Source organism: Talpa europaea (assembly GCF_964194135.1).
Source record: "Talpa europaea genome assembly, chromosome: 7".
In the NCBI taxonomy this organism is placed as follows: Eukaryota; Metazoa; Chordata; class Mammalia; order Eulipotyphla; family Talpidae; genus Talpa; species Talpa europaea.
The window spans coordinates 133,758,713-133,783,750 of record NC_140074.1 but is presented as its reverse complement, the minus strand read 5'-3'; the positions used below and the strand labels follow the sequence as shown (position 1 = coordinate 133,783,750).

At 63.8% G+C, this 25,038-nt stretch overlaps 2 protein-coding genes across 8 annotated transcripts in view; both read left to right on the top strand.

The window, feature by feature from the left end:
* Positions 1-18,051, top strand: part of RNF157 (ring finger protein 157) — a gene marked incomplete at both ends in the record, with an annotated part of 62,326 nt that extends 44,275 nt beyond the window's left edge. For 2 of the 7 annotated variants that reach the window (XM_084238254.1, XM_084238253.1), the window contains 16 exons: positions 1,728-1,874; positions 2,215-2,332; positions 2,693-2,759; positions 3,009-3,052; positions 3,414-3,461; positions 5,112-5,183; positions 5,533-5,692; positions 5,779-5,891; positions 7,672-7,910; positions 8,511-8,619; positions 9,633-9,744; positions 10,070-10,254; positions 10,455-10,520; positions 11,251-11,299; positions 13,162-13,272; positions 16,393-16,433. In XM_084238254.1, the coding sequence (XP_084094380.1) occupies positions 1,728-1,874; positions 2,215-2,332; positions 2,693-2,759; positions 3,009-3,052; positions 3,414-3,461; positions 5,112-5,183; positions 5,533-5,692; positions 5,779-5,891; positions 7,672-7,910; positions 8,511-8,619; positions 9,633-9,744; positions 10,070-10,254; positions 10,455-10,520; positions 11,251-11,299; positions 13,162-13,272; positions 16,393-16,433 (1,681 nt within the window). Of the gene's footprint in view, positions 1-1,727; positions 1,875-2,214; positions 2,333-2,692; positions 2,764-3,008; positions 3,053-3,391; positions 3,462-5,111; positions 5,184-5,532; positions 5,693-5,778; positions 5,892-7,671; positions 7,911-8,510; positions 8,620-9,632; positions 9,745-10,069; positions 10,255-10,454; positions 10,521-11,250; positions 11,300-13,161; positions 13,273-16,392; positions 16,434-17,929 lie in introns of those variants that run through there. The other 5 variants (XM_084238250.1, XM_084238252.1, XM_084238251.1 and 2 more) reach the window with 5 other exon arrangements.
* Positions 18,052-22,167: 4,116 nt separating this feature from the next.
* Positions 22,168-25,038, top strand: FOXJ1 (forkhead box J1; the record flags this gene model as incomplete). The annotated part of the gene is made up of 2 exons (XM_084236918.1): positions 22,168-22,665; positions 24,271-25,038. 2 exons carry the CDS (start codon positions 22,168-22,170, stop codon positions 25,036-25,038), a joined length of 1,266 nt encoding a protein of 421 aa, XP_084093044.1.

The window sequence follows — 25,038 nt, the reverse complement described above, 5'->3', positions numbered from 1 at the left end:
GTCCAAGAGGCTCGGAAATTGGCAGCGCCGGGCCCCCTGGACGTGGGGTGCAAGGCTTCAAGAGGGTTGGCGGAAAGGTCTCCCTCTTCCTGCAGCCAGGGCAGCCCTTCCCGCTGGAAAGGTCAAAAGCAGGACTCTCCGGACGCGGGCGCCCCGGGCACACCTGAGGGCTGGGCTCCAACCAGAGGGTTGAGTGAACGTAGGTGCCTGGGTGCGGAGCCCTCCAGCCCGGCCCTGCCTCCCCTCAGCCCCTGCCCTCAGAATGCCGCTGCCAGGCCTTTGGCAAAAGAGATAAAAACTGTTCTTTAGGGAATCAGACATACAGAGTTAAAGCCTTCCCAGAACCCCGGGGCACCGGTTTTCCTCACTGGAAGGCTACTGAGGGCCCCGCATGGCGATCGGTGCCGAGAAAGGGCGTCACGGTACAACAGCTGCTACTCCCGGAGAGCGACCCGCAGCCGGGAGGCGGTGATGCTTCAAATGGCTGCTTGTGTGTTTATCACGTAGAATTCTTTACCTAGCCAGACTGCCAATGCCGTGCAAGTGTGGAATAAAATCTTGAAAGGTTTATGCCTCCAGCACACCCGTTTCCAAGAAGATGGAAGCTGTGTTCCCCCGAATGGATGCCTGCCCCCCAAAAGAGGAAGCATGAAGTGAGGCAAAAGGACTCACCAGGGGGCCAGGGTGGCCCCTGTGTGCTGGTCCGAGGGCCAGGGGTCCAGATGGGAGCTGGCCCAGGGGCCTGGGCCACATGGCCCAGAACCAGCGGAGACCCTGGGTTTGGACTGGCGGTGAAGCCGATGGAAAACTAAGCAACTGAAAAAAAACTAAACTAAATAACCACAGACCCTAAGAGAAACGCATGCCGGAAAAGAAAAATAATCACAGATGCGCAGAGGCTGGACTGAAAAATGTCGATGTAACCCCATGATGTGGGACTGAACTTAGGAACTGTGATGCCGCAGCCTGGGGGTGGCGGGGGGCGGAAAAGGTGGCAGGGGGTGGCCGGCAGGGAGGGAAAGAAAGAAACCCTGGGAGTTGTGAGCTGCAAGCTGCACAGAATCCGGGTGGCGGTGGTGGGGGGTGCTCACTCCCAGGGGGGCTTGCGGGTGGAGTCAGAGGCCTCAGCTGCGCGGGAGTGGAGCGAGTGGCTGCTGCTGTTTCTGTAACCAGCCCATGGAAGCGATCTATTTATTTATTTATTTATTTTAAGATTTATTTTTATTTATTTATGCAAGCACTGGGTACAGTCAGAAGCACGGGAGAGTGAGAGAACCCACCAGAGCCAGAGCGGGGGGCAGAGCAGGCAGAAGGACCGAAGTACACTGCTGAGGGGAGCAGCGGGCGGCGGGAGAGGTCTGCGCGCCATGTGGGACCCTCCTCCGGTGGCCGGGGAGCAGCCAGGGATCGAACCGGCGCTGCCAAAGCTGCGGGCAGCTTCACAACCCAGCACTCAACTGCTGCGCCACCAGGGAGGCCCCTGTGGAAGCGATTTAAATGATCTAAGTAGTAACTTCGATTAAAATGAAAACCAAAAAACGCCCGAAAGCCACAGCGGCCAGTGAGCAGGGGAGCTCAGCCGCGCTGTGGGCCTCGGGAAGGTGAGAAGGCCAGCGCCCCCGGCCGAGGGCCTGAGCAGAGCCCACCGCAGGTCACACAAAACTTTCCAAGAGACAGATTGACACCTGTGATCGGCTCGCCCCCCCAAAGTCTCTGTGGTTTTCTAGATGTGCTGAGGAAGTGAAGGGCCCCGGAGAAGAGGCCGGCAAGGCCAAGGTCCACTACAACGTGGAGTTCACCTTCGACACGGACGCACGCGTGGCCATCACCATCTACTACCAGGCCACCGAGGAGTTCCAGAACGGCGTCGCCAGGTAGGGGCGGCGGTGGGGCGGGGCGCCCCTTCCAGGCAGACCAGTGCCCACCCATGGGGCGGCAGCGAAAGCTGCGTCCGGCTGGAAATCCTGGCACTGTGCCACCCTCGCCCGCCCTGGGGGCGTGGTCTTCCGGGTCCCCAAGAGGCTGTTGCAGCTCCACGTAGCCACCTTTCTGGGGGTGTGGGTTGAACCAAGGGATTCAGTAGTTATCCAGCAAGAGCACAGGTAAGAGCAGATAAAGGAGATTTTTCTTTTTGGTATGTGGAGCGTCTCGATCATTTCCCGGGCAGGCGGAGGTCAGCCGGGCAACTCCCCTCGCTCCCTCTTTGATCCGCAGCTACATCCCCAAGGACAACAGCCTGCAGTCGGAGACGATGCACTACAAGCGGGGGGTGTGCCAGCAGTTCTGCCTGCCCTCCCACACCGTGGACCCCTCGGAGTGGGCCGAGGACGAGGTCAGTGACTGGGGGTGACGGGCTGCTGGGGCCCGGCTGGTGCGGGTGCTGCGGGTCCGCCAGCGGAGGGCAGGCTGGTCCGCCCTGCTCACCCCCAGCCTCGTGGTCAGGCTCTGAGGGGATCCACCGCCCGCCTGGTGCCTGTCTCCAGAGTCACCCCTCACCTGGGACACCTGGAAGGTCACGTCCACAGAGCAAATCTCCAGATTTTTTAAAACTAGGGGCTGCAGCTGGATGGACTTAGTTCCAAGGTTGAACAAGGAGCAAGGCTGAGGTTCATGCTTCCTCCAGCCGCTGTCGAGCGACTCCTGTGCCAGCAGAACATGTCACGTCCTCTTGCGTTTCCCTCTTTCCCTCCAGCTCAGCTTCGACCTGGACAGAGAGGTGTACCCGCTCGTGGTCCAGGCTGTGGTGGATGAGGGAGACGGTAGGCGCCTTCTTGGGCTCACCCTCCACCCTTTGTGCCCCAGAATAGCACGTCTTCTCCGTGGGCGTCACCGGGGCAGCTGCAGCACACCAGTCCCGTCCCCAGCAACTTGGGCTGCTGAGGCTAGCATGGGTGACACTGCGGCCCCGGCTGGGGACCACTGGCCGCAAGGAATGGGCAGTGGGAGGACACGCAGGGCCCGTGCGGCTCGAGTCCTGACCTTCACCCCTGCGTCTTTCTCTCTCTCAGAGTATTTTGGCCACTGCCACGTCCTGCTGGGCACTTTCGAGAAGGTAAGAGCACCTATGTAGGGCCCTACGTGGTCAGTGGGATCCTTTCTTCGCGTGAGGACACCCTGCTTTGTGGTGGCCTGAACCCAGCAGAGGGTCTGGTTGGGGAGGCAGCGGCGTGGAGGGGACACGCTCGGGGCCCCAGTGGCATCCGCCCAGCTGCGCCATCAACACACTGCGTGGCCCCGGGTCTCCTCCAAGGGGAGGGTCAGACGAGACCCCAGTCAGGCCTTGGAGTGCTGGGAGTCCGGGTGTGCCCTGGAGGCATCCACGCGTGTGGGGGAGAGAAGTGCCAGGTCACCGGGACCTTGGGCCCCCCCCCCCCCGCCACTGTCCTGACAGCGTCTGTCCTGACCCGCTGCAGCACACCGACGGCACCTTCTGCGTCAAGCCCCTCAAACAGAAACAAGTGGTGAGTGTTGGGGCCGGAGCTGTCGGCCTCCCCTGCTCCCCGTATTTCTTGCCTGTGCTTTGTCTCTGTTCTGCCCTTTCGCTAAACACTCTTTCCTGCCTCCCCCCTTTTTTCAAAACTGGAGAAGAAAACGGGGGGGGGGGAGTATTTCTCTGTGTTAGAAACCACTTGGGTGGCCTGAAAGGAACACTGCTCGCGCGCGTCTTCCTGCTCCCGCGTTGCTGGTCTCGAGACAGCCAGTATCTGCGCAGGGGACTCGAGGGAAGAAAGGGCGAGGTTTGTCCCTGGCGTCAGGGTGGGAGAGCTCTTTTTATTTCAAATGTCAAGGCAAGCGGCATTTCAAACTAAAGGACAAAGTATCGGCGGGAACCCAGCCCTGGGCTGAATTTATTCCACCATTTCTTTTCTAAACGTCAGAGCCCGCTGCCGCTCTGCCCCCTTCCAGAACAACCAGAGGGCACACACGTGTAGCTGAAGCCCGACACCCCTGGGCGCCGGCACCTTCCCTCCCACGCACGCATGCTGGGGGAGGAGGCCTGGCTCCACACGCCACACCCTGCCTGCTCCGACTGGGCGAGCTTCCTGGTGACGGCTGTTGAGGGAGGTGTCTCGGGATCGGGCCTCAGTCCTGAGGGCACAGTGGACTCCAGGTGTGGAGCCCGTGGGTGGGCCTGGGTTGAGAGGCAGTGAAAGGTCACCCCACGGGAGGGTGGCAGACATCTGAAATTCTCATATTCGTGCTTCTGGGTCAAGCGCTGGAGACACCTCTTAATGAGGTCAGTAGTGGTCAGTAGTACTGCGTCCTCCCCGTGTGCTCACTAGGTTAAAGCAAGGTTTAAAGAGAGTCCGAGGAGACCGGTCCTCAGCCCAGGGTGCTCCCTGGAGGGCGGGCCTGGGAGGTCGCCTGTTTCCTCAGGAGGCCTGGAGAAGGCGGGAGGTGGGTAGAGGCGAGTGTCTCATCTGTCCTGTGTTGCCGGATTGGTGCTAGCGGCAGACTCGGTGAAGCTGGAGGGAGGGGGGCGAAATCAGGGACCGGGGTGGGGGGGCATTGGGGAGGGGCTGCTGGTGCTGAGGGGGCTGGGGAAGTGTCAGCCCACGCGGAGAAACATCAGAAGGGCCAGCGTGGGCAGTGGCATGGCCCAGGCCAGGGGAGTGGAGCTGGGCACCGGCGTGGGGCACCTACGAAACAGGCCAAGGTGGGTCTTTGCTGAGTGTGGTGAGGGGCGGCCCTGGTGGGCCCGGCTCGCTCAGCCTCCCCTTCGCGGTCCTGCTCTCTCTGCTCTGTGTTCCCCGCCTCTTTCTCTTGCTCACCCCCCTCCCCTCGCTTTCTTTTTTCCATTCCCTTATTTTTATAACCTCTAAACTTTTATGGCATGGAGGAGCTTCCACCGCCTTCCGGTCTGTGCCTGTCAGTCGTGGCTGTGTGCCGTCCGCTCCCCTTTGAGAGACTGGTGGGCGGGTTAAACACTTGACGTTCTTTCCACTCTCAGAGAGAAAACCTGGGTCAAGAAGCTCATCCTCTCCTTGCTTAGGCCTCTGATTTCCCCCCTCGTGAGTCAGTAGCCCTTGGCTTCCAGGGGCGGGGCGAGTCCCCTCTCCCACCTCCCCCTGGCGTCGACCTGCCCCTGACCTCCCGGGTCTGCTCTCCAGGTGGATGGGGTCAGCTACCTCCTCCAGGAGATCTACGGCATCGAGAACAAGTACAACACCCAGGATTCCAAGGCAAGCACCACCCGCGCCTGACGGATCTTCCGGGGCTGGGGCCGCTGTGGCCCTCCGGGTGCTTTCTCCTCCCCCGCCCTGGATGATCGTGCTTTTGTCACTTTAGAAATAAGTTTTTAAAAAATGAGGGCCAGTCTGCATCAGTTCTTCTGGGGAGCTCTGCCCCCTGGTTTCCGGGTGGGGGGCCCCTCATGAGCCCAAGAGAAACGTCCTGGAGTACGTGGAACCGAGTCCAGGAACTCGCTTGGTCCACCACGACGTCCAGTGTAGACGAAGACGTGACCACTGTTGCTGGCAGAGCAGGGGACGCGAGGCCTTCGCGTCACGGCCACGTCCTGCCCCCCGCCAGGTGGCTGAGGACGAGGTGAGCGACAACAGCGCCGAGTGTGTGGTGTGTCTGTCGGACGTCCGGGACACCCTGATCCTGCCCTGCCGTCACCTCTGCCTGTGCAACACCTGCGCGGACACCCTGCGCTACCAGGCCAACAACTGCCCCATCTGCCGCCTGCGTGAGCTGGGCCGGCGGGCGGGGGCGGGGCTCGCGGGCCTCTGGCGCCCCCGGGGGACCCCTGACGGCCCCTTTGCTTCCTCACAGCCTTCCGGGCGCTGCTTCAGATCCGAGCCATGAGGAAAAAGTTGGGCCCCTTGTCCCCCACCAGCTTTAACCCCATCATCTCATCGCAGACCTCCGACTCGGAAGAACACTCGGTAAGTCGGCTCCGACCAGCCCCTACGGGGACGCCCTGTCACCTCCTGGCTGGCTCTTTTCACACGCCTCCCGGCAAGTCACCAAACTGCAGCACAAGGCTGAGGCCACATGGTTTTAGACCCACCAGGAGCAAGACAGGAAATGAGGGGCTCAGAGTCAGGGGCAGCAGTGAAGTCTGACCCTGGGACCCGCCTCCCAATCAGAAACCAGGGAAAGACTATCTCAGATTTGTAAACAATATTCTGTGTTTATGCTACTCCTTGAATAAGGGAACTGTTTTCCTCAGGCCCATTTTGTGGCTACCAAGCCTGGGAACCGAGTAAGGGCAATAATGGGGTTTTGTGGTGTGACTGGTAGTGTCAGGGCCAGGAAGCTCTGTGGCTCCACACGCCAGACCCTGCCTCCTCCGACTGGGCGAGCTTCCTGGTGACGGCTGTTGAGGGAGGTGTCTCGGGATCGGGCCTCAGTCCAGAGGGCACAAGTGGACTCCGGGTGGAGCGACTATAACCAGGTTAGACACAAAGGTGACCGAAAAAGCATTAAACATCTAGAATCAATCATAGATGATTCTTTAGCTGACTTTGGATGAGAGAAACTCCCAAAGCTTAAAGGTGAAGGACCACTACGAAAATCATATGTCACGATATATGTAGACTTTACCACAGGAAAAAAAATCCTCACTTCATTTGTGTAAGAGTTGTTCAGAATTAAAAGGCAAACCACAAGCGTTGAAAGAAAAAAACACACATACACCTCCGAGGAAGGCCTAGTATCTTTGGGCAAAGGAGCTTTTAAAAACCTGCAGAGAAGGAAGCACAGCTAGTTAACCATCATTTTTGAAAAGTCAACCACATTCAAAATCAACAGTAGGCAAATTAAAAGGAGATACCTTCGATTCACCTTTGAAATGTTCAAACTTTCTTTGTTAAAGACACTCCAGGTCCCGGGCCTCCCCTGGTGGCGCAGTGGTTGAGCGCTGGGTTGCGAAGCTGCCCGCAGCCTCTGCAGCGCGAGTTCGATCCCCGGCTGCTCCCCGGCCACCGGAGGAAGGTCCCACATGGCACGCAGACCTCTCCTGCCGCCCGCTGCTCCCCTCAGCAGTGTGCTTCGGTCCTTCTGCCTGCTCTGCTCCCCGCTCTGGCTCTGGTGAATTCTCTCACCCTCCCGCGCTTCTGACTGTACCCAGTGCTTGTATAAATAAATAAATAAATCTTTAAAAAAAAAAAAAAAAGGCACTCCTGGAGGCCTTCTGCCTGGCGTGTGGGAGCACACTCTGGGAGCACCCGCTGAAGAGGGCAGGCCGGCTGCCGGCTGCTGGGAGCAGGGAGTGGCTTCAGAACACTCACACCTGCAGGCTCAAACCTTAGGGTGAGAAAAGAGGTTTGCACACAAAAACGCCCCTCAGACGTTGGTCAGAGGTGGAGCTGGGCACCCCAAGTAGCCAGCGCCAGGAGCCTCGCAGCGTAGACAGGGAAGTGTTTGTGTCCGGTGACATAAGCAGGATGCCGAGCTGCACGTCCAGCATCAAGGACGCCAGAATGCTAACAAAAGTGATGACTGTGGTCATTGATTTTCTTTCCTTCTTTCTCCTTTATGTATTTCCCAAATTTCCTGCAAGCAACGCATCTTTCCATTCTAGTCAGGAAAAGAAGTTCATCTGGGGGCGCAACCTGGGAGCCTGCCTTCTCTGCTGTTGCCCTTCCTGCCCCGCTCGCGGCCTCCGCGTGTGCCAGCACACGCGGGCTAACGCATTTGCCTCCGGTCTGCTTGCTTCCCTAGTCCTCAGAGAACATTCCGCCGGGTTATGAAGTGGTGTCTCTCCTGGAGGCCCTCAACGGGCCCCTCACACCGTCCCCAGCGGTGCCCCCGCTCCACGTGCTAGGGGACGGCCACCTCTCGGGCACGCTGCCCTCCTATGGCAGCGACAGCCACCTGCCCCCTGTCAGGACTCTGTCCCCGCTCGACCGCCTGTCTGACTGCAGCAGCCAGGGGCTCAAGCTCAAGAGGAGTCTCTCCAAGTGAGTGTCGGGGCCCACGCCTTGACGCTGGGCCCCTGCGGTGGTGTAGACCCTCTGGGCTGTGCCCAGGGCTTCTCCTTCCACTGAAGGCCTGGGGTGAGGGAGCTTGTGCTAGTCCTTAAGGGATGAAAGTGGGTGGCATGTGGGTCCCGAGGGGAATCAGACCCCTGAGTCTCCTGTGTGTTCTCTCTTGGGGGGGAGGGGGAAGGTGTAGGGGAGAGGACATAGTCAGGGTCACTTGGGGCCCCAGGAGTGTCGCTCTGTCCAGCGCCGGGAGGAGCCCTGTGCTTCGTGTCTCTTAAGCATTTCAATCCATGAGACACCTCCAGACGGGGAATAAAAGTAGGGTACTCTAGAGATGAAAATACTGAGACCCCGAAAATGTCCGTGCCTTTCCCCAAGTTCAGACACGGTTATTGAAGGAATTAAAGGTAAAACCTGGATTTCCCGACCCCAGAGAGCCGGAGCTCCCTCCCCCTCCACACCCCTGCTTAAGCCCGGGGGCTCCCCTGGCCCCTTCCTCCTGGATGTTGGCTCTCTGGGGGCACGTTCTGTCTGTGAGTGGACGTTGGTTGCAGCTGCTTCCCCTCCGCTCCCAAGATCCATTTCCCAGAACTCGTCTGTGCTGCACGAAGAGGAGGACGAGCCGTCCTGCAGCGACTCTGAGGGGCCCCTGGCCCAGCGGGCGCCGGCGCAGCACCTCGGGGAGGTAACTGCCGACTCTGCTGTCGTCCACTCGGCCCCCCTACGGGACAGCTGGCCCCTGCCCTCAGGGTGCCTCTGCCCTGACCGTTGGCCTGGGGGCGGGCACTCGACAGGGCAAAGCTCGGGGCCTGTGGGCCTGTGAGTCAGCGGGAGGGAGAGCCAGGGCCCCACAGAGGTCCCAGGCAGGAGCCACAGGAGGGAGCCTGGGGTGGGGGAGCGCTGGGGGTGTATGTGGAGGGAAACAGGTTCGCGCCCCTGCACTGCCCTCATAGGCTACTCAAGAGGGCGAAGGGTGGAGGCACAGGGCACTTGGCGAGCGGCAGCCTCTCGGGCTCAGGGTGTCGCTCGGGCCGTGTTTGCTGAGTGAATTTTAGCCTGCGGGTGGCGGCCAAGATGGGAGCGATGGCGCTGGGGCGAGGAGGGCCGGAGCTGGACGCGACACCGTCTGCACGCGGAGAGGAAGGCGGTTGGGGGTGGCACATCAGGTCCCGGCCAGGCTGGTTCCGGCGGAGTGGGAGCCACTGCGGGGCCCAGCACCTTCTGTAGAGAGAAGCAGGGGCCGGGGCTGAGTGGACCTCCCGGCTGCCTGGCGGGGGTGACCGGTAGCGGCTCATCCAGAGCAGGTGGGGAGGCAGGCGGACGCGCTGCAGCTAGCCCCCCATCCGGCTTTGTGTTCTTCTCCTCAGAGGGGAGCTGTGTACTCACCCTGGGGAAGCCTGGGGTGTCCCCATGTCACAGCTGCTGGCTGACCTGTGTCACCCGAGCCGCAGTCTTTGTGTGACCGGCAGGTGCTGCTCCTGGCCACCGGGGCTGACTGAGCTGCAGGCTCCCCTGGGAGACGCGTTCCGGGCGGGCGGCACTAGAGAGGAGGGTGACGGAGGAGGGGCCGCTCTGCTGGGCCTGACCGCCGCCCACCCGCCTCCTGCACGCCCTTCCGAGCTGGGCCCCCCGCCGACACCCCATCCTCTGCCAGTTTGACTTGCATTCACGCGTCTGCCCCTTGCTGTCTCCCCCCAGGAAGAAGGTGTGACTCCAGAAAGTGAGAATCTCACCTTGTCCTCATCAGGGGCCATTGACCACTCCTCTTGCACGGGGACGCCGCTCTCCTCCACCATCTCCTCCCCAGAAGGTACAGGCGGAGCGACGCATGTCCTCCCCTCAGCCTGGTCCATGTGGCCCTGACGGCCCCTCCAGAATGCACTGTGAGCTCAGGGGGCACCGTCGCTCACCCAGTCCCGCCGTCACGTGCTCTCCCTCTGGCTTACAGCAGGGGAAGCAGCCCCTGGGCCCCGAGCCGGGCTCCGGGGCTCTGGAACCTAAGGGGCCGGACCTGGCAATCTGGCATCTGAAACCCTCCAGGGGAGGCCGGCTGAGGCCGCTGTCGTCTGGCCCGAGTCCGGGCACGAGGAGCCAGGCCCGACCTCCCTCCCGTCTGCTTCCTCCCCTTGCCACAGACCCTGCCAGCAGCAGCCTGGCCCAGTCAGTCATGTCCATGGTGTCCTCCCAGAGCCAGCACTCCCAGATCAGCACCGACACCGTGTCCTCCATGTCCGGCTCCTACATCGCCCCTGGCACCGAAGAAGAGGGAGAGGCCCTCCCCTCACCCGGAGCTGCCAGCAGGGCCCCCTCAGAAGGAGAGGTAAGGCCTGGGGGTGTCCTTGCTGCCCGGGGCGCTGCACAGGTGTCGGGAGTGGCTCATTCAAGCTCTGCCCCTGCCGGGCCGCATATACCAGGGGCTCAGGGTTTCACAGAAGACCCCCTGGTCCCGCTCTTCTGTTGGGCACCGGGGAGCTGGCCGGGGAGCAGGGGCGATGGTGTCCTGACTCCCTCCCTTCACAGGCGATGCCTGGGGCGTCACCAGACCGCAACTTTGTTGGCCTCACTGCGGAGGAGCAAGACGCAGAGGTAACATGCTGGCAACGCCGGGCGTGCACCGGAGGGGCCTGTGCTGGAAGAAGCCTGGGCGTGGCCGGAGCAGCCGCGTGCATGGCCGGAGGCATGAGCAGAGGGTGCTGGTCTGGTGTGACAGGGCTGGAGTGAGTGCTAGAGGGAGCTCCCACCAGAGCCCGCACCCTGGCCCCCACTTTGTCCTTCGCCCAGTGAGTGTCCACCAGGGACGACTGTGTTGCAGGCACTTCCTGGCTCCTGCAGGCCCCCAGCCCGTGGGCCCATCCAGAAGCCCCATCCAGTGGGGGCGACAGGATTGCCAGGCCATGTGGGCAGCTGAGGACCCCCGGCTTGCAGGGAGGGCTGGCCCTGGAGCTCGCTCTTCAGCTGGACGCTCTCCCAGGAGCTCTGCCCCCAGACAGGGTTTGGGTTCTGAGGGGTTTCTGACAGTTTTATCATCTCACTGTTTGCTTTTTTGGTGGACAACCTTTATCTCCACCTGAGGGCATCGTGAGCGCGGGACTGTAGCCGGCTGGTCTTAACCGCCCAGGCACGAGTAAGGTGCCGTAGACCTGGTCCCCGCAGGCCCAGCCCGCCCCGCCAAGCGGAACCTGCCCCTGCTGAGCCTTCTAGGACTCTCAGGCCTGGACCCTGGGGTAGACACCGTCAGGGTGGGCGCCGCGCTCTGTCCCCCGCCCGCCCGTGCCAGGCAGCTGCTCGTAGCCTGACGCGCCTTCCTCTGTCCTAGGGAAATGACGTCATGGAGGATGAGGACGGGTCCCCCACGCAAGAAGATGGTAAAAGACACGGTCTTTGGCTCCCTCTCGTGATCATGCGTTCCCGGGTGCTGTGGGGCGGGCCAGGAAGGGGCACTGGGGTGACGTGGTGGTGCGGCCGGGGTGCGGCTGTTGGGGAAAGGTGGTCTTCTTGATGGAATATCAACACAAGCAGGGTGCTGGGGGACCCCTGGGACCTTCCCAGCTCGTTCTGGGGCCCAGCGCCAAGGATGTCAGGTGGAGGATGCCGCAGAGGACACCCAGGGCTGCGTTGACATCGAGTCCGCTCTGAAGCTTCCCGGGCGGCTCCCGACGCGTCCTTCCGCTTCAGCTGTTTGGCTGAGTCCCGTTCAGCTGCGCCAGCAGCCCCAAAATTCAGCAACAGCGGCTAAACCATGTCCTGTGAGCTCGGGGGCACCGTCACCTCCCCCCGTCTTGCTGTCACGTGCTCTTCTTTTACCTTCACACCAGGGAAAGCAGGCGCCTGGGCCCTGAGGTGGGCCGCTGGGCTGCAGATCCTAAGGGGCAGGACTTGGCAAACTGGGCACCGTCGCCCTCACTGCTTCAGATCAGACGGAAAGGCCACGTCCACGGGACGTGCTGGCGGGTGTGGTTTGGCCTCCGTGGAGGAGGGGCTGGCTGGCTCCTGGGCTCCGGCAGCGCGGCACGGCCCGGTGTGAAGAGGCCGCGGCCCAGCGGGCCGTCGGGGCTCAGCAGGCTGGTGTGACGACTCAGGCTTCACCTGGGGGAACTGGGTTCCGAGTAAGGCTAGAAGAGAAGGGGGCTCCACAGAGCCAGGAAGTAGGAAGACGGGGCGGGGCAGGGAAGATCACACCTGAGAACGGACACCCCGTGTTCCAGGGACCTGTGTGTCTTCCCTCGGCTGCTCTGAGGCCCCTCTGGCAGAAGGGCACCTCCAAAGCAGACCTGAACCCCAGCCTGGATGCAGATGTCATCCGAGTTGCTTCTGCTTTGGCGCTGGCTGTGGCTTGGGTGTTCAGGGGGTGTGCATGTGGACTTGGTCAGTCTGGCCTGGCCGAGTAGCCCTGGAGGAGGGGATGGCCGCCATGCTGCGCCTCAGCCGCGCCCTGCACGCCAGCCCCAGGGGCTGGAGCTTCAGCGACTCGGCTGACGTCTTGAGCGCTGCAGGCTCCCGAGTCACCTGTGAGTGTCCCCGTAGAACACTTGCTTCTGAAAGGCACAGAGCGGCTTCCGTCCGACACTCCGTCACCCCCTTGGGGATTTCTCTCAGCCTTGCCAAGGAAGAGATAAAGACGAGAGCTTAGAAGTAAAACTTTGCCCTTTTCCTCTTCCACGCCTGTAGGTTTCGGATCAGTCCCTTCAAACATACTCAAAATACCAAATGACGTCTTAGGTACATCATGACTGTGTGAGCGTAGGGAGGCTGCGCTGATAACAAAATCAGGGCGCCTGACACCTTTCATTGTTTGCGGTCCTGACATTGCACAGAGCCGTGGGGTCACCAGCACACCCCGCAGGCACCCACAGATGCTGCAGGAGCAGTGTCACCCCTCCTGGGCACTCCCCAGCTCTCCCCACCGAACTCCCCTGAGACCTCACCTGGCCCAGCTCTGCGCTGGGTCCCAGCTCTTGGGGGAGCCCGCCTCCCCCAGACCCCCAGCAGTCCAACTCACCAGGAGCCGTGGCTGGAGAGGGGCCAGCAGGGAAGCAGCAGGGCAGAGAACACAGCAGGCCCCGGTCTGACTCCTTTATTGTCCACTCTTTACCCACTTACTTATTGTCTTTTTTTTAACATATGATTTGATTTGTTTTTGTCTCCATCCTTAAGATTTTTATTTTGAGGACAGCAAAGCAGAGAAAAGCACAGCCAGCCCTCTCTAACTGCATTCGCTCCGTTGCAGGCCAGAGGACATGCGCATTTCTAGGTATGGAGTGTGACAATAACAATGACTTTGACGTCGCCAGCGTGAAAGCACTGGACAATAAGCTGTGCTCTGAGGTCCACTTACCCGGTGAGTGGCAGTCTGCTGAACATGGCCTTGGTGGGAGACGCTTCCCTGCTCGCACCCCGCCCTCACCCCGGGGCTCTGTCCCCTGCCCGGCAGTTCCTGCAAGAAGGCGTGGGCTGTGCTAGGATGCTGGAAACCCTTGCTGGAAAGAAGCCAGGAGGCCTCAGGAGCGTCCCCGAGTCCCGCGCTCTGAGCTGGAATGTTAGGACGTGAAGGAAGGAGGCGCAGAGACCCCCATCGCCCCCATGGGGAGGGGGCAGGACGTGCCCTCTCCTCTCGACCTCGCCTCTGCCTGTGGCAGGTGGCCTGGTCTTGTGTCCTCCACAGGAAGTTTGAGGCAGACACCCCCGCTCTCATCCTGCAGAGATAACCTGAGCCCTTGGACAGGGAATCAGTCCATAGAGCCCTGGAAGGGTCGGTCCTTGGACCTTAGCATGAGGGAGAAATCTGAAAGCCAACGTTGTGAGCCAGCGAGGGCTCTGTGACCCCGTCAGCGTGGCCAGTCCTGTCGTGCTTGCTAAACGTGGAGCCCAGAGGAGAAGTTAGGGCTCCCTGGAGCCCCGGCTTTAAATCGGACCAGAGTTGTCAGCATGGCCCTCAGTCCTGCTCAGGACACTGACCGGGAGTCAGGAAAGTCCTGTGTTAACACACTGAGCAGGGGCCTGCGGCTCCCCCAACTCCCCTCTGCCCCTCCTCCTCCTGTTAAGCTGCTGCTCTAAGGCTGCAGCTGGCCCAAGTGGACTCAGTCACAGCTGTCCCTGCTGCTGTTGCGGCGACGGTGTCCCTTACGTGTGCTGCCTGTGATCCGGGTAGTTACACGGGCCCCACGTGAAGGCAGCTGCAGCTTCAGAACCACCTCCTCACATCCGGGGTCCAGTGCTTTACTCGCTCGGTGAAGTGGCTGGAGGCCTCGGAGCAGCCCCACTTCCTGTGGTTGCCACCCTCCATCCCCCCATCTGCAGGAGACGCTCCCGGCCTCCCAAAGGCTCCCTGGCCACGCTCTGTTTAGTCTGTCCTGGAGGCGCCACCCGCTCTCCTGAGCTCAGGGAGCCCGACGGCGCACCTGCTTACCCCAGGGCGCGGGTCTGGTCCGGAGCCAGGCCCACGTCACCGCTGCCCTCCCGCGCCTTCCCTCGCTCTGTCTGTCCGTTTATTTTCCACGTCTTTTTGCCAAACGTGAATCCGTGTGTCTGGTTTGTTTCTTTTCAAGCTCATTTCTGTTGCCCAGACCTGGTGTGAAAGTCTGCGTCTGCTCTGTGCCAACACTGCCCCGCTGAGCTGTGCCCACCCGAGCTTGCGGGTGGGCGCCCGGACGCCCCTGCTTGGGCTCCCATTCCTGACTGGCAAGGACCCGTGTACACTCTGAGATTTTCCAAGGGAAAAAAATAGCAGTGAGGGTCTGTGAATCCCTGTCCCACAGCCGCGGGGCCGTGGGCTAGGCTGCTTTGAGCTGGGGTCGTTGGACCCTGGGAGGGTGACGCCCTGCTCTGTGCTGGCTGACCCTGGCTGGGCTGCACGGGAGAGAGGAGACTCCTGCCTCCCTGGAGGGGCTCCCGTTTTTGGCAAAGGGAATGTTCCAGCCAACCACACTGGCGGACACGGAGCTCGCGCCTTCTGCTTCCTCCTCTTCCTAACTCCCTGTGGCCAACCTGCTTGTTGATATTTTCTTCACTTAGGGGACTGCGGGAGGGAGCGTGACTGGGAGGAAGAACAAACCCCTGGGGTTCCTGTGGTGACCTCAGGAAATGCTTTGATTGATCTGGGGCCGCAGCTCAGGCCGCACACGGGCGAGGAACGTGGGGTGCTCCACGGACTCTCCCCGAGGCCTTGGGGCTCTCGGGCCCGCGGGAAAGCGCTGGCTTGGCTAAACGTTTCCCTGGGTCTCCCGCTAGCACCACACTCATAGCAAAGCACTGGGGAACTCTCTGGAAGAGTCTGCTGGATTAACAGGGGCACCCACTGTGAGGCCCCGGGGGCAGGTCTCCTACATGCTCAGCTCTTGGTCCCGACTTACCGTGGCCTCCTCGCTGGCCTGGGCGTGGCCTTGGGTCGACTGCTCTGGAGCCCAGTCTCTGCTGAGTCTGCTTCCCCCGAGGGGGCAACCTGTGCTCCCCCAGGACAGGCAGCTGTCAGGACCCACCTGCCATCCGCGCTGGTCCCCCCTCAGGAGCTAGGCGGAGGGAGCCTGTGGCCGCCCCGCCCCTTCTCCTAAAAGCTTCCAGTCACCCTGGGCCCCAGCACCAGGGGGTAGTCGTGAGGGGTCCTCGAAGGGGGCATTCAGGTGGCAGGAGTAGGTGGTGAGCAGGTTAGCGTTTCGAGGCCAAACCAAGTCAGTTTGGTCCCGGGGACCGACGGACACCCACGGTGGCAGGAGATAGGGGTGGGGGCCCCTGATCCCCGGGTATCACGCCCGGACGAGCCGCTGGGTGGGGTACGAGGCGGAGAAAAGAAAGGGCCGTCTGGGTTTGTACGTGGACTTACAAGCACGTGTTTTAAATGACCAAACTATGGGAGAATGGGCGTGCTGAGTGCACGCTGGAAATGGCGGAGGAGACCTGCAGAGAATTCACTCTGTTCTTCAAGCCTCATAACCCAAGACTCAGATGCTGCTAGAACGTCTACACTTCGTAGACACTGAAAATTAAGTTCTGCTCGCTGCAGAGGAGGCCCTGACAACACTGAGCGGTTACAGCGCTGGAAAAAGGGAGCCAGCGGCTGGGGAGAGGCAGGCCAGGGGCGCAGGACTTCCCTAAGTGTGCTCCCCAAATCGACCTCTAGGGGGCTCCATGCTCTCTTTTCTGAGTCCCCCAACGGGGTCTGAATTGAAGCTCCTGTTTGTCTCCTCCAGGGAAGTCTAACCCCCGGCTCCACGCCAGGGGCCAAGGCCCGTCCTCTCTCGGGCGCCGCTCCCGGCTCTCGCGCCCCGTGTCTTCACGGCGGGGCATGTCAGGGCCCAGGGACAAGAGCCCCGAGTCGGCTCCAGAGGAAATAGTTTCCCGGCCCAGGGTTCTCCACGGCGAGTCCTTGTGGATCGGCCAGGACGCGGCCGCGTTTTGATTCTGTGCGTGTCTGTGTGTCTTCTCTCTCGTTTACCATTTGCTCTTGGTCTTTCCCACCGCACAGCCGCAGCTCCGGAGTCCTGCCCCATAAACATTGAGGAATAGGTATGAGATCTGTCTGCCAAACCACACGAATGAACAAACGACTCACTTTATTCGGGGGTTCCAAACTGAAAAGGCTAGAGCCTTCTATTGCTGCTGTCACAGGTCGAGCACCCCTCCCCAGAGGGAAAGCGGCACCTGACCCATGTCCCAGACGCCTGCACCCACAGGAAATTCAGCGCCCCAAATTCTGTGTGGGCGTGAGAGTGCCCTCAAGCTTTTTTGCTCCACCTCCTCAGACTGCTGAGCCTCGGGGTGGATTATCACTCAGGGACATTTATGGGAAATAAGCCATTTGCACCCGCTTAATCCTAACATTCCTGGCACGGAAGGGGTGTGGATGCCTTGAGCTCAGGACCAGCCTCCGCCTCTGATGGGCCTGCCTGTGCTCGGCCCTGCCCAGGGGTTTGGGGGTTCAGGGATTCCCACACAGTGTGATAAGTGGGAGGGACGGGTGATGGGGGAACACTCAGGGTACCCTGGACTTCTGGCCTGGTGAGGGAGGGAGCGGGCCACAGAGGCAGCTCCAGAGATTCCCGGAAGGGAAGGCCTGGGCCTGTGGGCAACTGAGGGCAGCACTGGAAAGGGCCAGTTTGCTGGGGGTTACAGCTGCAGGGAGATCCAGATGAAGAGGGCAGGGCACAGCTTGGGGCTGGCTGTTAGCACATCCCGGGAGCCAGGCACCCTGCCAGTCTTGCGGCCTTGTGAGGGAGGAGCAGAGCATGAGCGTCTCCTGGGACCAGGTCAGCGGTTACAGGCTGGGAGGAGCCGGACCCTGCCCCGAGCCAGGGGTGAGCTCGGTAGTGCTGGGTTGGCCACAGAGAGGAACCAAGGGCGGAATCCCAGCTGGGACAGCCAGTGATGCCTGGGCAGCGGTGGTCGATTTGGGGGAGGACAATGAGTTTAGCGGGTGATGCCTGGGGCCCCCAAGGCTCCTGAGCTAGGCTCTCCTGGGGTTGAGGCACCCGCTGATAGCAACCCCAGCCTGCTGCTGGGCCGCAGAGAGAGCTGGGGGGCGGGGGTGCTGAAGCCAGGGCCCCTCCTCCCCCATGCCATTTTGTCCCTGGCACCCTGCTGGCAGCCAGCCACTTCCTGCTCCACCCGGCTCCCACAGCAAACACACACGCTGGGCCCCAAAGAGCCCCCCCTCACTGCCCCCCTGCCCGGAGGACAAGCACAGCTGCTTGCAGCCTCTTCCTCCCTCTGACACGGGCAAACTGCGAAACCAAACAGAAGCCAGTGGGTCACAGGGAAGATGGCAGAACAGGGAGCTCGCGTGTCCCTCCCTGCCTTTGGGCCTCGGTGGCCATGACTACCGAGACCGCGGCAGGGGCAGCTCCGGCAGCCATGGGCACCCTCTTCTCCCCACGCTCCCCCAAGCCGTGGCTTGCACACGCTTAGGCGCTTCGGGTGACAGACCTCCTGCTAGCTCTGTGCCAGGCTCCTGGGCGGCCCTGCCAAAGGCCTGGCTCCTCACACCTTCCCTTCCTCTCCTCCAGGTCCCTGGCAGCCCGACGACAACGCCGCCAGTCGGCGGAACTTGCAGCGCCGGCGCCTGTCATCCGGCAGCCTGGAGGACCCCGAGAACAGACCCTGCGTCTGGGGCCCCTTGGCTGTCTGAGAGCCGCCCCTGGCCCAGGGCTCCCCCCGCCCCAGCCCCCACATTCCATCCTGGCCTCACTGGACCGCTGGCCTGGGCATCCTCGCAGGACACTGGCAGACTGTACCCCGGTGAGAGCTGGCCCCGGCCGCCTCTGCCCCCGCCCGCCAGAAGGGACCAGAAGCCTCTTCTCCTGGGGCCGAAGCACCGTGAACGGCAGCTCCTGAGCCCCTCTGCAGAGACAAGGGACTGTTCCACCGCGTCTTGGTCTTCGGGAGGGGCTGGGGACCACGGCCCCCCGCTTCCCTGCACACCTTTTCTCCCCTTAAGGGGTAGGCCAAGCTGCCCGGCGTGGGCGGCTCCAGGACCAGCGCCCAGCCCCTGTATGTCACAGCCCGTTGGAAACCTCCAGTTTGGGGTGGGGTGGAGGGAGGCCGCTGCGAGGAGGGGAAGCGTGGGCTGGAAGTGGAGCTGCCTCAAGGAACACGGGCGCCGCCTTCTCGAGGGCGAGGACGGGGCCTGAGGGCAGGCGGGCAGGGCAGCCTTGCTTCGGCAGCAGAGCCGGCCTGTGCCCCGGGGGTCTGCTTAGGTAGGAGACCTCGAGCCCCGGCCTCCCCACGCAGCTGTGGCCCTCCAGGGGGTCTCTCCTGCCCAGGTGCAGGCCTGGGCCCCGCCCGGACCACACTTAGAAGGTCCGTGCGGGAGGCCGCCTGACCTCGCGTCCATCTCCTGCGGCTGGGTGTGGACCCTCAGCCCTGCCGTCCCCGGCTGCACCCCTTTGTGTTCATAGTCGAGCCAGGCTGAGAGGGGTGGGCCAGCGATTCTCAAATGCATTCCCAGGAAGCCCAAAGGGAGTGGGTGTGGGGTGCTGAGCGGGGGCCCAGCAACTGGCCTGGGTGTCCCCCTACCCTCTCTGCCGTCCAGGCCTGCTGAGCCTGCTGGGGGAGGGGAGGGGCTGCCCTCCACAGGTGTTATGAGCCATTTAGAGATGGATATTCCCCTCGTGGGCCGCTCAGCCTTTGAAGGGCGCCTGAACTTAAGCTGAACCAGCAAGGCCAGGAGCGAGCCCCGCCATGACTTCTCTCAACACGGGGTTATCAACAGACCCCCCCTCATTCCCAATGTCTGCCTTGTCTGCTGTCTTTGGGGGTGGGCGGAGCATGAGACTAGGAAGACAGGACAGCTTGAGGCTGAGATATGGCAGCGCCTGAGGCCTATCACCCTAGAGGGCTCGTCAGAACCCTTTCCAAGGCTAGTGGCCTTGGACCCCGTGCCCGGGAGCCCTCGCCCTCCGCGTGGCCTCTGAAACCGCCGGCGGGTGGTGGCCTCACGCTGTCGCATGGGGGTGGCTCACGTCCGCCTTGGCCCTAACCATGTGACGTGGGCCTGGCCTGAGTCCACCGTCCCCAACCCCGCTCTTCAGGCCCCACAGAGCACCCTTCCTTCCCCCAGCACCCTCAGCCCCTTGCAGACTTGGAATCTGAGCAGGGACCCCTCTTCTTGAGTTCCTTGAAGGCGGCACCCCAGGAGCACCAGGGAAGGGGGAGTGTTCCTGGGCCTGGACGACACTCACATCTCCCTCCCTGCAGGGCAGAGACTAGAACGAGTCATCCGACCAGGCTTCCACAGCGGGCTTAGAAACAACCCCTCACACCTTGTTTCTCAGACACTTCCTGCCACCCCCACGCCCCATCTCTACCTTGTGTCCGTAGCAGAAGTTCCCACCCCAAGGGTCTGGTCCTCAGCCCAGTTAGGGACCGGGCACCGCCAGCCCTGTTGCTCCACCGATCATGTGCAAAGAGGTCACTGCGGCAGGCAGGCCGCCCGGGAGAAAGGGCCAGGCCTGGCCGGTGCACAGACACACAGCGGCCCCCGGCCACACCAGGTCTGACACCGAAGGCAGCCTCCAGTGGGGTGCTGACCCGGCCTCCTCGCGGAACCTCCCTTCCTCCCACCCCAGCCCCACCCCACCAGAGTTGGTGCCCACGGGGGGCATCCCGGGCACAGCCCACACGCTTTCGGCTGTCTCCCTGGGCAGAGCGCGTCCGGTGCGCCTGCCCTTGGCTGTGGTGGCTCTCCTCGCTTTGGCGCCTGCGGTGTGTGCTGTTGTGCCATCGGGGTGCCCCTCGTGCTCCCTGGAGTATGCTCGCGGGCGAACGGCAGTGGGACGTGGAGGACGCAATATTTATGGATTGCTGCATGACTTAAAGTGAATAAAACTGTTTACAAGGGAAGGAGTGACTGACGGCGCAGCTGGCTTGTGTGAGTTTCTGTCCGACTTTCTCCAGCACTTGGTCGTTTTTCTGCTCCAGAGAATCTGGGGGAGCTGAGGGGAAGGAAGGACAAGCTTGGGGTGGCATTCGCGGGCAGCAGGCTGAGCGCCCCGGCCCTCCGGCTCCTGGGCAGTGGTCCAGCAAGGAGCCCTCACCCCCCCCCTCACCTCAGCAGCCCTTAAACCAGAGATCACCCAGCCCTGCTGCTCCTCAATAATTGAGCAGGAAAGCTGGTGACAGGCGGGGGCCAGGGCCGAGGCGGGAGGCCCCAGTCCCCACGCCCCAGTCAGGTGACACCGACGGCAGATGACCCTCTAGGAAAACCTGGCAAGTCCCTGGCTTTCCCGGGTTTTACCCACGGGCTCTGCTCCCTCCGCTGCCTGGAAAGGAGGGACAGCCCTGCCCCACCGAGGCCTCGGGAACGCAGCTCCCGGGAGCCCCGCGGGGCGGGCACCGCTGCCAGGCCCGGGAAGACCCTCCCCCGACGCGACGCGCCCGCCGGGCGGCCAGGGCTGCGGGCGGGGCCGCGGGTGGCAGGGGCGCTGGGCCCGCCCGCCGGCCCCAGAGGCGGCAGGACGCGGGCTCGGGCGGGGGCGCAGGCCGCGGAGACGAGCAGCGGAGCCGCTGCGCGCGGGGGGCGGGCCGGCGCCCCGGGCTCTCGGCTCCCGGGCCTGACCCCTCGCCGGCCCGGCCCGGCCCGGCCCGGTGCGGGTCCCAGGGCCCCGCGGCCGTCGCCCCCTCGGGGCGGCTGCACAGGCGGGGGCGGGCGCCGGGCCGCGGGGGGCAGGCGCGCGCCTCTCCGGCCTGCGCGCGGGCCGCGGGCGGGAAGGCGCGGGCGGGCGGGAAGGCGCGGGCGGGCGGGCGAGCGCGGCAGGAGCCGGGAGTTCCGAGAGTTACCGCCGGAGCGAGCGGCGAGCGCCCGCGGTCTCCTTGGAGACGTGCTGGCCAATGGCAGCCGCGGAAGCTGTTTATGGGGGCGGAGCGTCGCCATGGCAGCAGGAGAAGCCTTTGGAGCGGCTACTTAATGCCGGTCCCGGAGCCGCGGGCGCTCAGAGAGGCGCCGTCGGGCGGGGGGGCGACGAGGGCCGCTGGCAGGGCCCTCGAGCTGGGGGCAGAGAGCCGCGGGGGGCGGGAGGAACTTCTTCCAGAACCTTCCTTTGACCGGGGCTGCGCTCTGAGCCAGGTAAGGGACAGGGCGGGCCGTGGACGGCGGCACAGGGGACGTGGGTCCAGCTCGCTCTCCCAGCCGTCCCCGACGGGGTGGTGGGTGTAACGACCGACGTCCGAGGCGCTCTGGGCGCCCCCACAACTCGCGGCCTGTCCGCTCCCCTCCCCGGCGCGCTGCCCGGATCCCCTCCCCGGGACCAGACGACCCTCCTGCCCCGCCCCGTGCGGCCCTCCCGGCCCCGGCCGCTCTCCAAGTGCGTGGGGAGGGGGAGTGTGACCTCCCGCCCCGGGAAGAAGAAGAGGGCGCGCCCCCGACGCCCCACATTCTTCCCTTGCCGGGCTGACGTCTCTGCAGCCTCCGAGAGGGGAGCGGGGCGGACCTGAGGGAGCCGGGTCCCGGGCACCGCTTCAGTTCCCAGAACTCGGCCCTAAAACTTCCTCCCAGCGGGGGGAAGGAGCCTCGGGGGCGCCCCCTCCCCTCCCCTCCCCTGGGTGGGGGAGGCTCCTCACTCGGCTGTGGCCCCGCAGGCCCCGCAGGCGCGCCGGGAGGAGCCGACCCCCAGCCCGCGGGATGGGAGCGCGCGGCCGCCAGGCGGTGTAACTGGAGCCCCGGGAGCCGCCGGTCCGGGGAGCGCGGCGGGCCACGCGCGGCTCAGCCCGTGGATGCTGACCGCCCCCTCGGAGCGTCCCCGCAGACATGGCGGAGAGCTGGCTGCGCCTCTCGGGAGCGGTGGCGGCCGAGGAGGCCGGGCCGGAGGGCGGCCTGGAGGAGCCCGACGCCCTGGATGACAGCCTGACCAGCCTGCAGTGGCTGCAGGAATTCTCCATTCTCAACGCCAAGGCCCCCGCCCTGCCCCCCGGGGGCACCGACCCCCACGGCTACCACCAGGTGCCAGGCTCGGCTGCCCCCGGCTCGCCCCTGGCGGCCGACCCCGCCTGCCTGGGGCAGCTGCACACGCCGGGCAAGCCCACCTCGTCCTGCACGTCCCGGAGCGCACCCCCGGGGCTGCAGGCCCCGCCCCCCGACGACGTGGACTACGCCACCAACCCGCACGTGAAGCCGCCCTACTCGTACGCCACGCTCATCTGCATGGCCATGCAGGCCAGCAAGGCCACCAAGATCACGCTGTCGGCCATCTACAAGTGGATCACGGACAACTTCTGCTACTTCCGCCACGCAGACCCCACCTGGCAGGTAGGGGTGCAGGTGGTGAGCCCCCCCCTCTCTCTCCCCCTGCCCGCCTCGCTCACTGGACTCCACCCCAGTCCCAGGCAGTCTGCTTGGTGCAGCCTGGGGCCCTGAAGAGAGGAAGCTGTCGAGGACCGCAGGGAGCCGGCCCCCCCTTAACTTCCAGAGAGGGAAGAGGGGGGCCTTCGGAGGGCGGTGGGGCGCAGACAGTGCCGGCCAAGGGGTTCAGTGAGGTTCGAGTGGCCGCTGGTCCAGCGACCCAGCCAGCGACTGAGGCTGGACTCTGCCTGCTCATGGTCGCCTGGGGGAGGGCGATGGACTGAGGGACGCATTTTTGTCCCAAGTCCTAGAATTCCTAGACATTGCCTTGCCCAAGCGCGGTTTGTGGGGCCCACTCAGAAGAGGAAGCTGGAGCACTGCCTCCTGCCAGGCTCTGCGACCAGCTTTCCAAGGTGGCTGGGGTGCAGGGGCCAAGGAGGGGTGCCGCGGGGCGTGCAGGCGGCTGTGTCCCAGTGGAAGGAGTCTGGGCCTTCCGAAAGCTCTGTCCCTGCCCCCCACCCAGGCCCTCCCCAGTTTCCTGCCTCCACCCTCCCACCCCCAGGCAACCTCCCTGGGGGGACAATTACCTGAGCCAGGTGCTTTCCACAGGGACTCTGCCTGCCGCTCTGGCTTCATGTTCCAAGTCTCCAGAACCTGACACAGAGCAGCCAAGGGGCCCGGGCCGCCATGTAAACATCCCCTCCTGGCCAGGGGTCACTACCCACCCATGGGCCCTGCTGTCTGACCCTGGACCCTTGTCCCCCAGCATGGTCTGGACAGGACTCAGCCCCTGGGAGTGGCCTGGGCGGGATGGCGATTTCAGGTTGGGAAGGCATTGTCCTGAAGAGTCTGGCCACTAGGTATCCAGTGGGTCCAGTGGCCTGGAGGATGCCCAGCCTCTTTCCTGGGGCACCCACAGGGGCCAGGCCCAAGCTATTCTGCATTTGCTTGAGCCCTGACCCAGGGGTAGTGCCACCTGTAGCCTCGATGAGAAAGCAGAGACCCCCACCCTGCCCCACGCCTGGGAAGCCAGGCCCCGGAATAAGCGCTGTGCTCTTGGCTGAGTTATAATCACCTGAGGCCTCAGGGCCTGGGGCAGGAGGAGGGCCGTTGGGGGGGCAGCAGCCAGCTCCACAACCCAGGAAAGTCATCAGACCCCCCCACTCTGTCCTGCACACACACACACACCCCTGCCGACGCCCACCCCCACCCTGTGCCCGCTCCAAACAGGCCAGCCAGCGCAGGCCGAGGGAGATGGCGGTCCAGGCCCTGGGGGAGCTGAGGTCTCTGGCCAGAGACCACAAGCGGCGGGGGTGGCACTGGAGCCACCCTGCGGCTCGGGGCTCGGATGACTGGGCAGGCAGATATCCCGGCAACAGGGAACAAAAGCCCCCGACAGCACTCCCGGCTCCGGGTGCCTGTGGCTGGTGTCCCAGAGCAGCGTCTGTCCTCCCCTGCCCCGTCGGGGTGGGGGGAGCCGCGGGGGGGGGGCGGACAAGCACCGGAGCCCCAATACCCTCTGACCCTTCGCTCACCCGGCGTCCTCTGCCTCTCGCTCTCTCCCGCGCCCAGAATTCCATCCGCCACAACCTGTCCCTGAACAAGTGCTTCATCAAGGTCCCTCGGGAGAAGGACGAGCCCGGCAAGGGGGGCTTCTGGCGAATTGACCCCCAGTACGCCGAGCGGCTGCTGAGCGGGGCCTTCAAGAAGCGGCGGCTGCCCCCGGTGCACATCCACCCCGCCTTCGCCCGCCAGGCCGCGCAGGAGCCCCGCGCCGCGCCCTGGGCCGGGCCGCTGACCGTGAACACCGAGGCCCAGCAGCTGCTGCGGGAGTTCGAGGAGGCCACCGGGGAGGGGGGCTGGGGCGCGGGCGAGGGCCGGCTGGGGCACAAGCGCAAACAGCCTCTGCCCAAGCGGGTGGCCAAGGCCCCTCGGCCCCCCAGCACCCTGCTGCTGACCCAGGAGGAGCAGGGCGAGCTGGAGCCCCTCAAAGGCAACTTTGACTGGGAGGCCATCTTCGACGCCGGCGCTCTAGGCGGGGAGCTGGGCGCGCTGGAGGCCCTGGAGCTGAGCCCGCCGCTGAGCCCCGCCGCGCACGGGGACGTGGACCTCACCGTCCACGGGCGGCACATCGACTGCCCCGCCACCTGGGGGCCTCCGGCGGAGCAGGCTGCCGACAGCCTGGACTTCGACGAGACCTTCCTGGCCACGTCCTTCCTGCAGCATCCCTGGGACGAGAGCGGCAGCGGCTGCCTGCCCCCAGAGCCCCTCTTTGAGGCCGGGGACGCCAGCCTGGCCGCCGACCTGCACGACTGGGCCAGCGTGGGCGCCTTCTTGTAA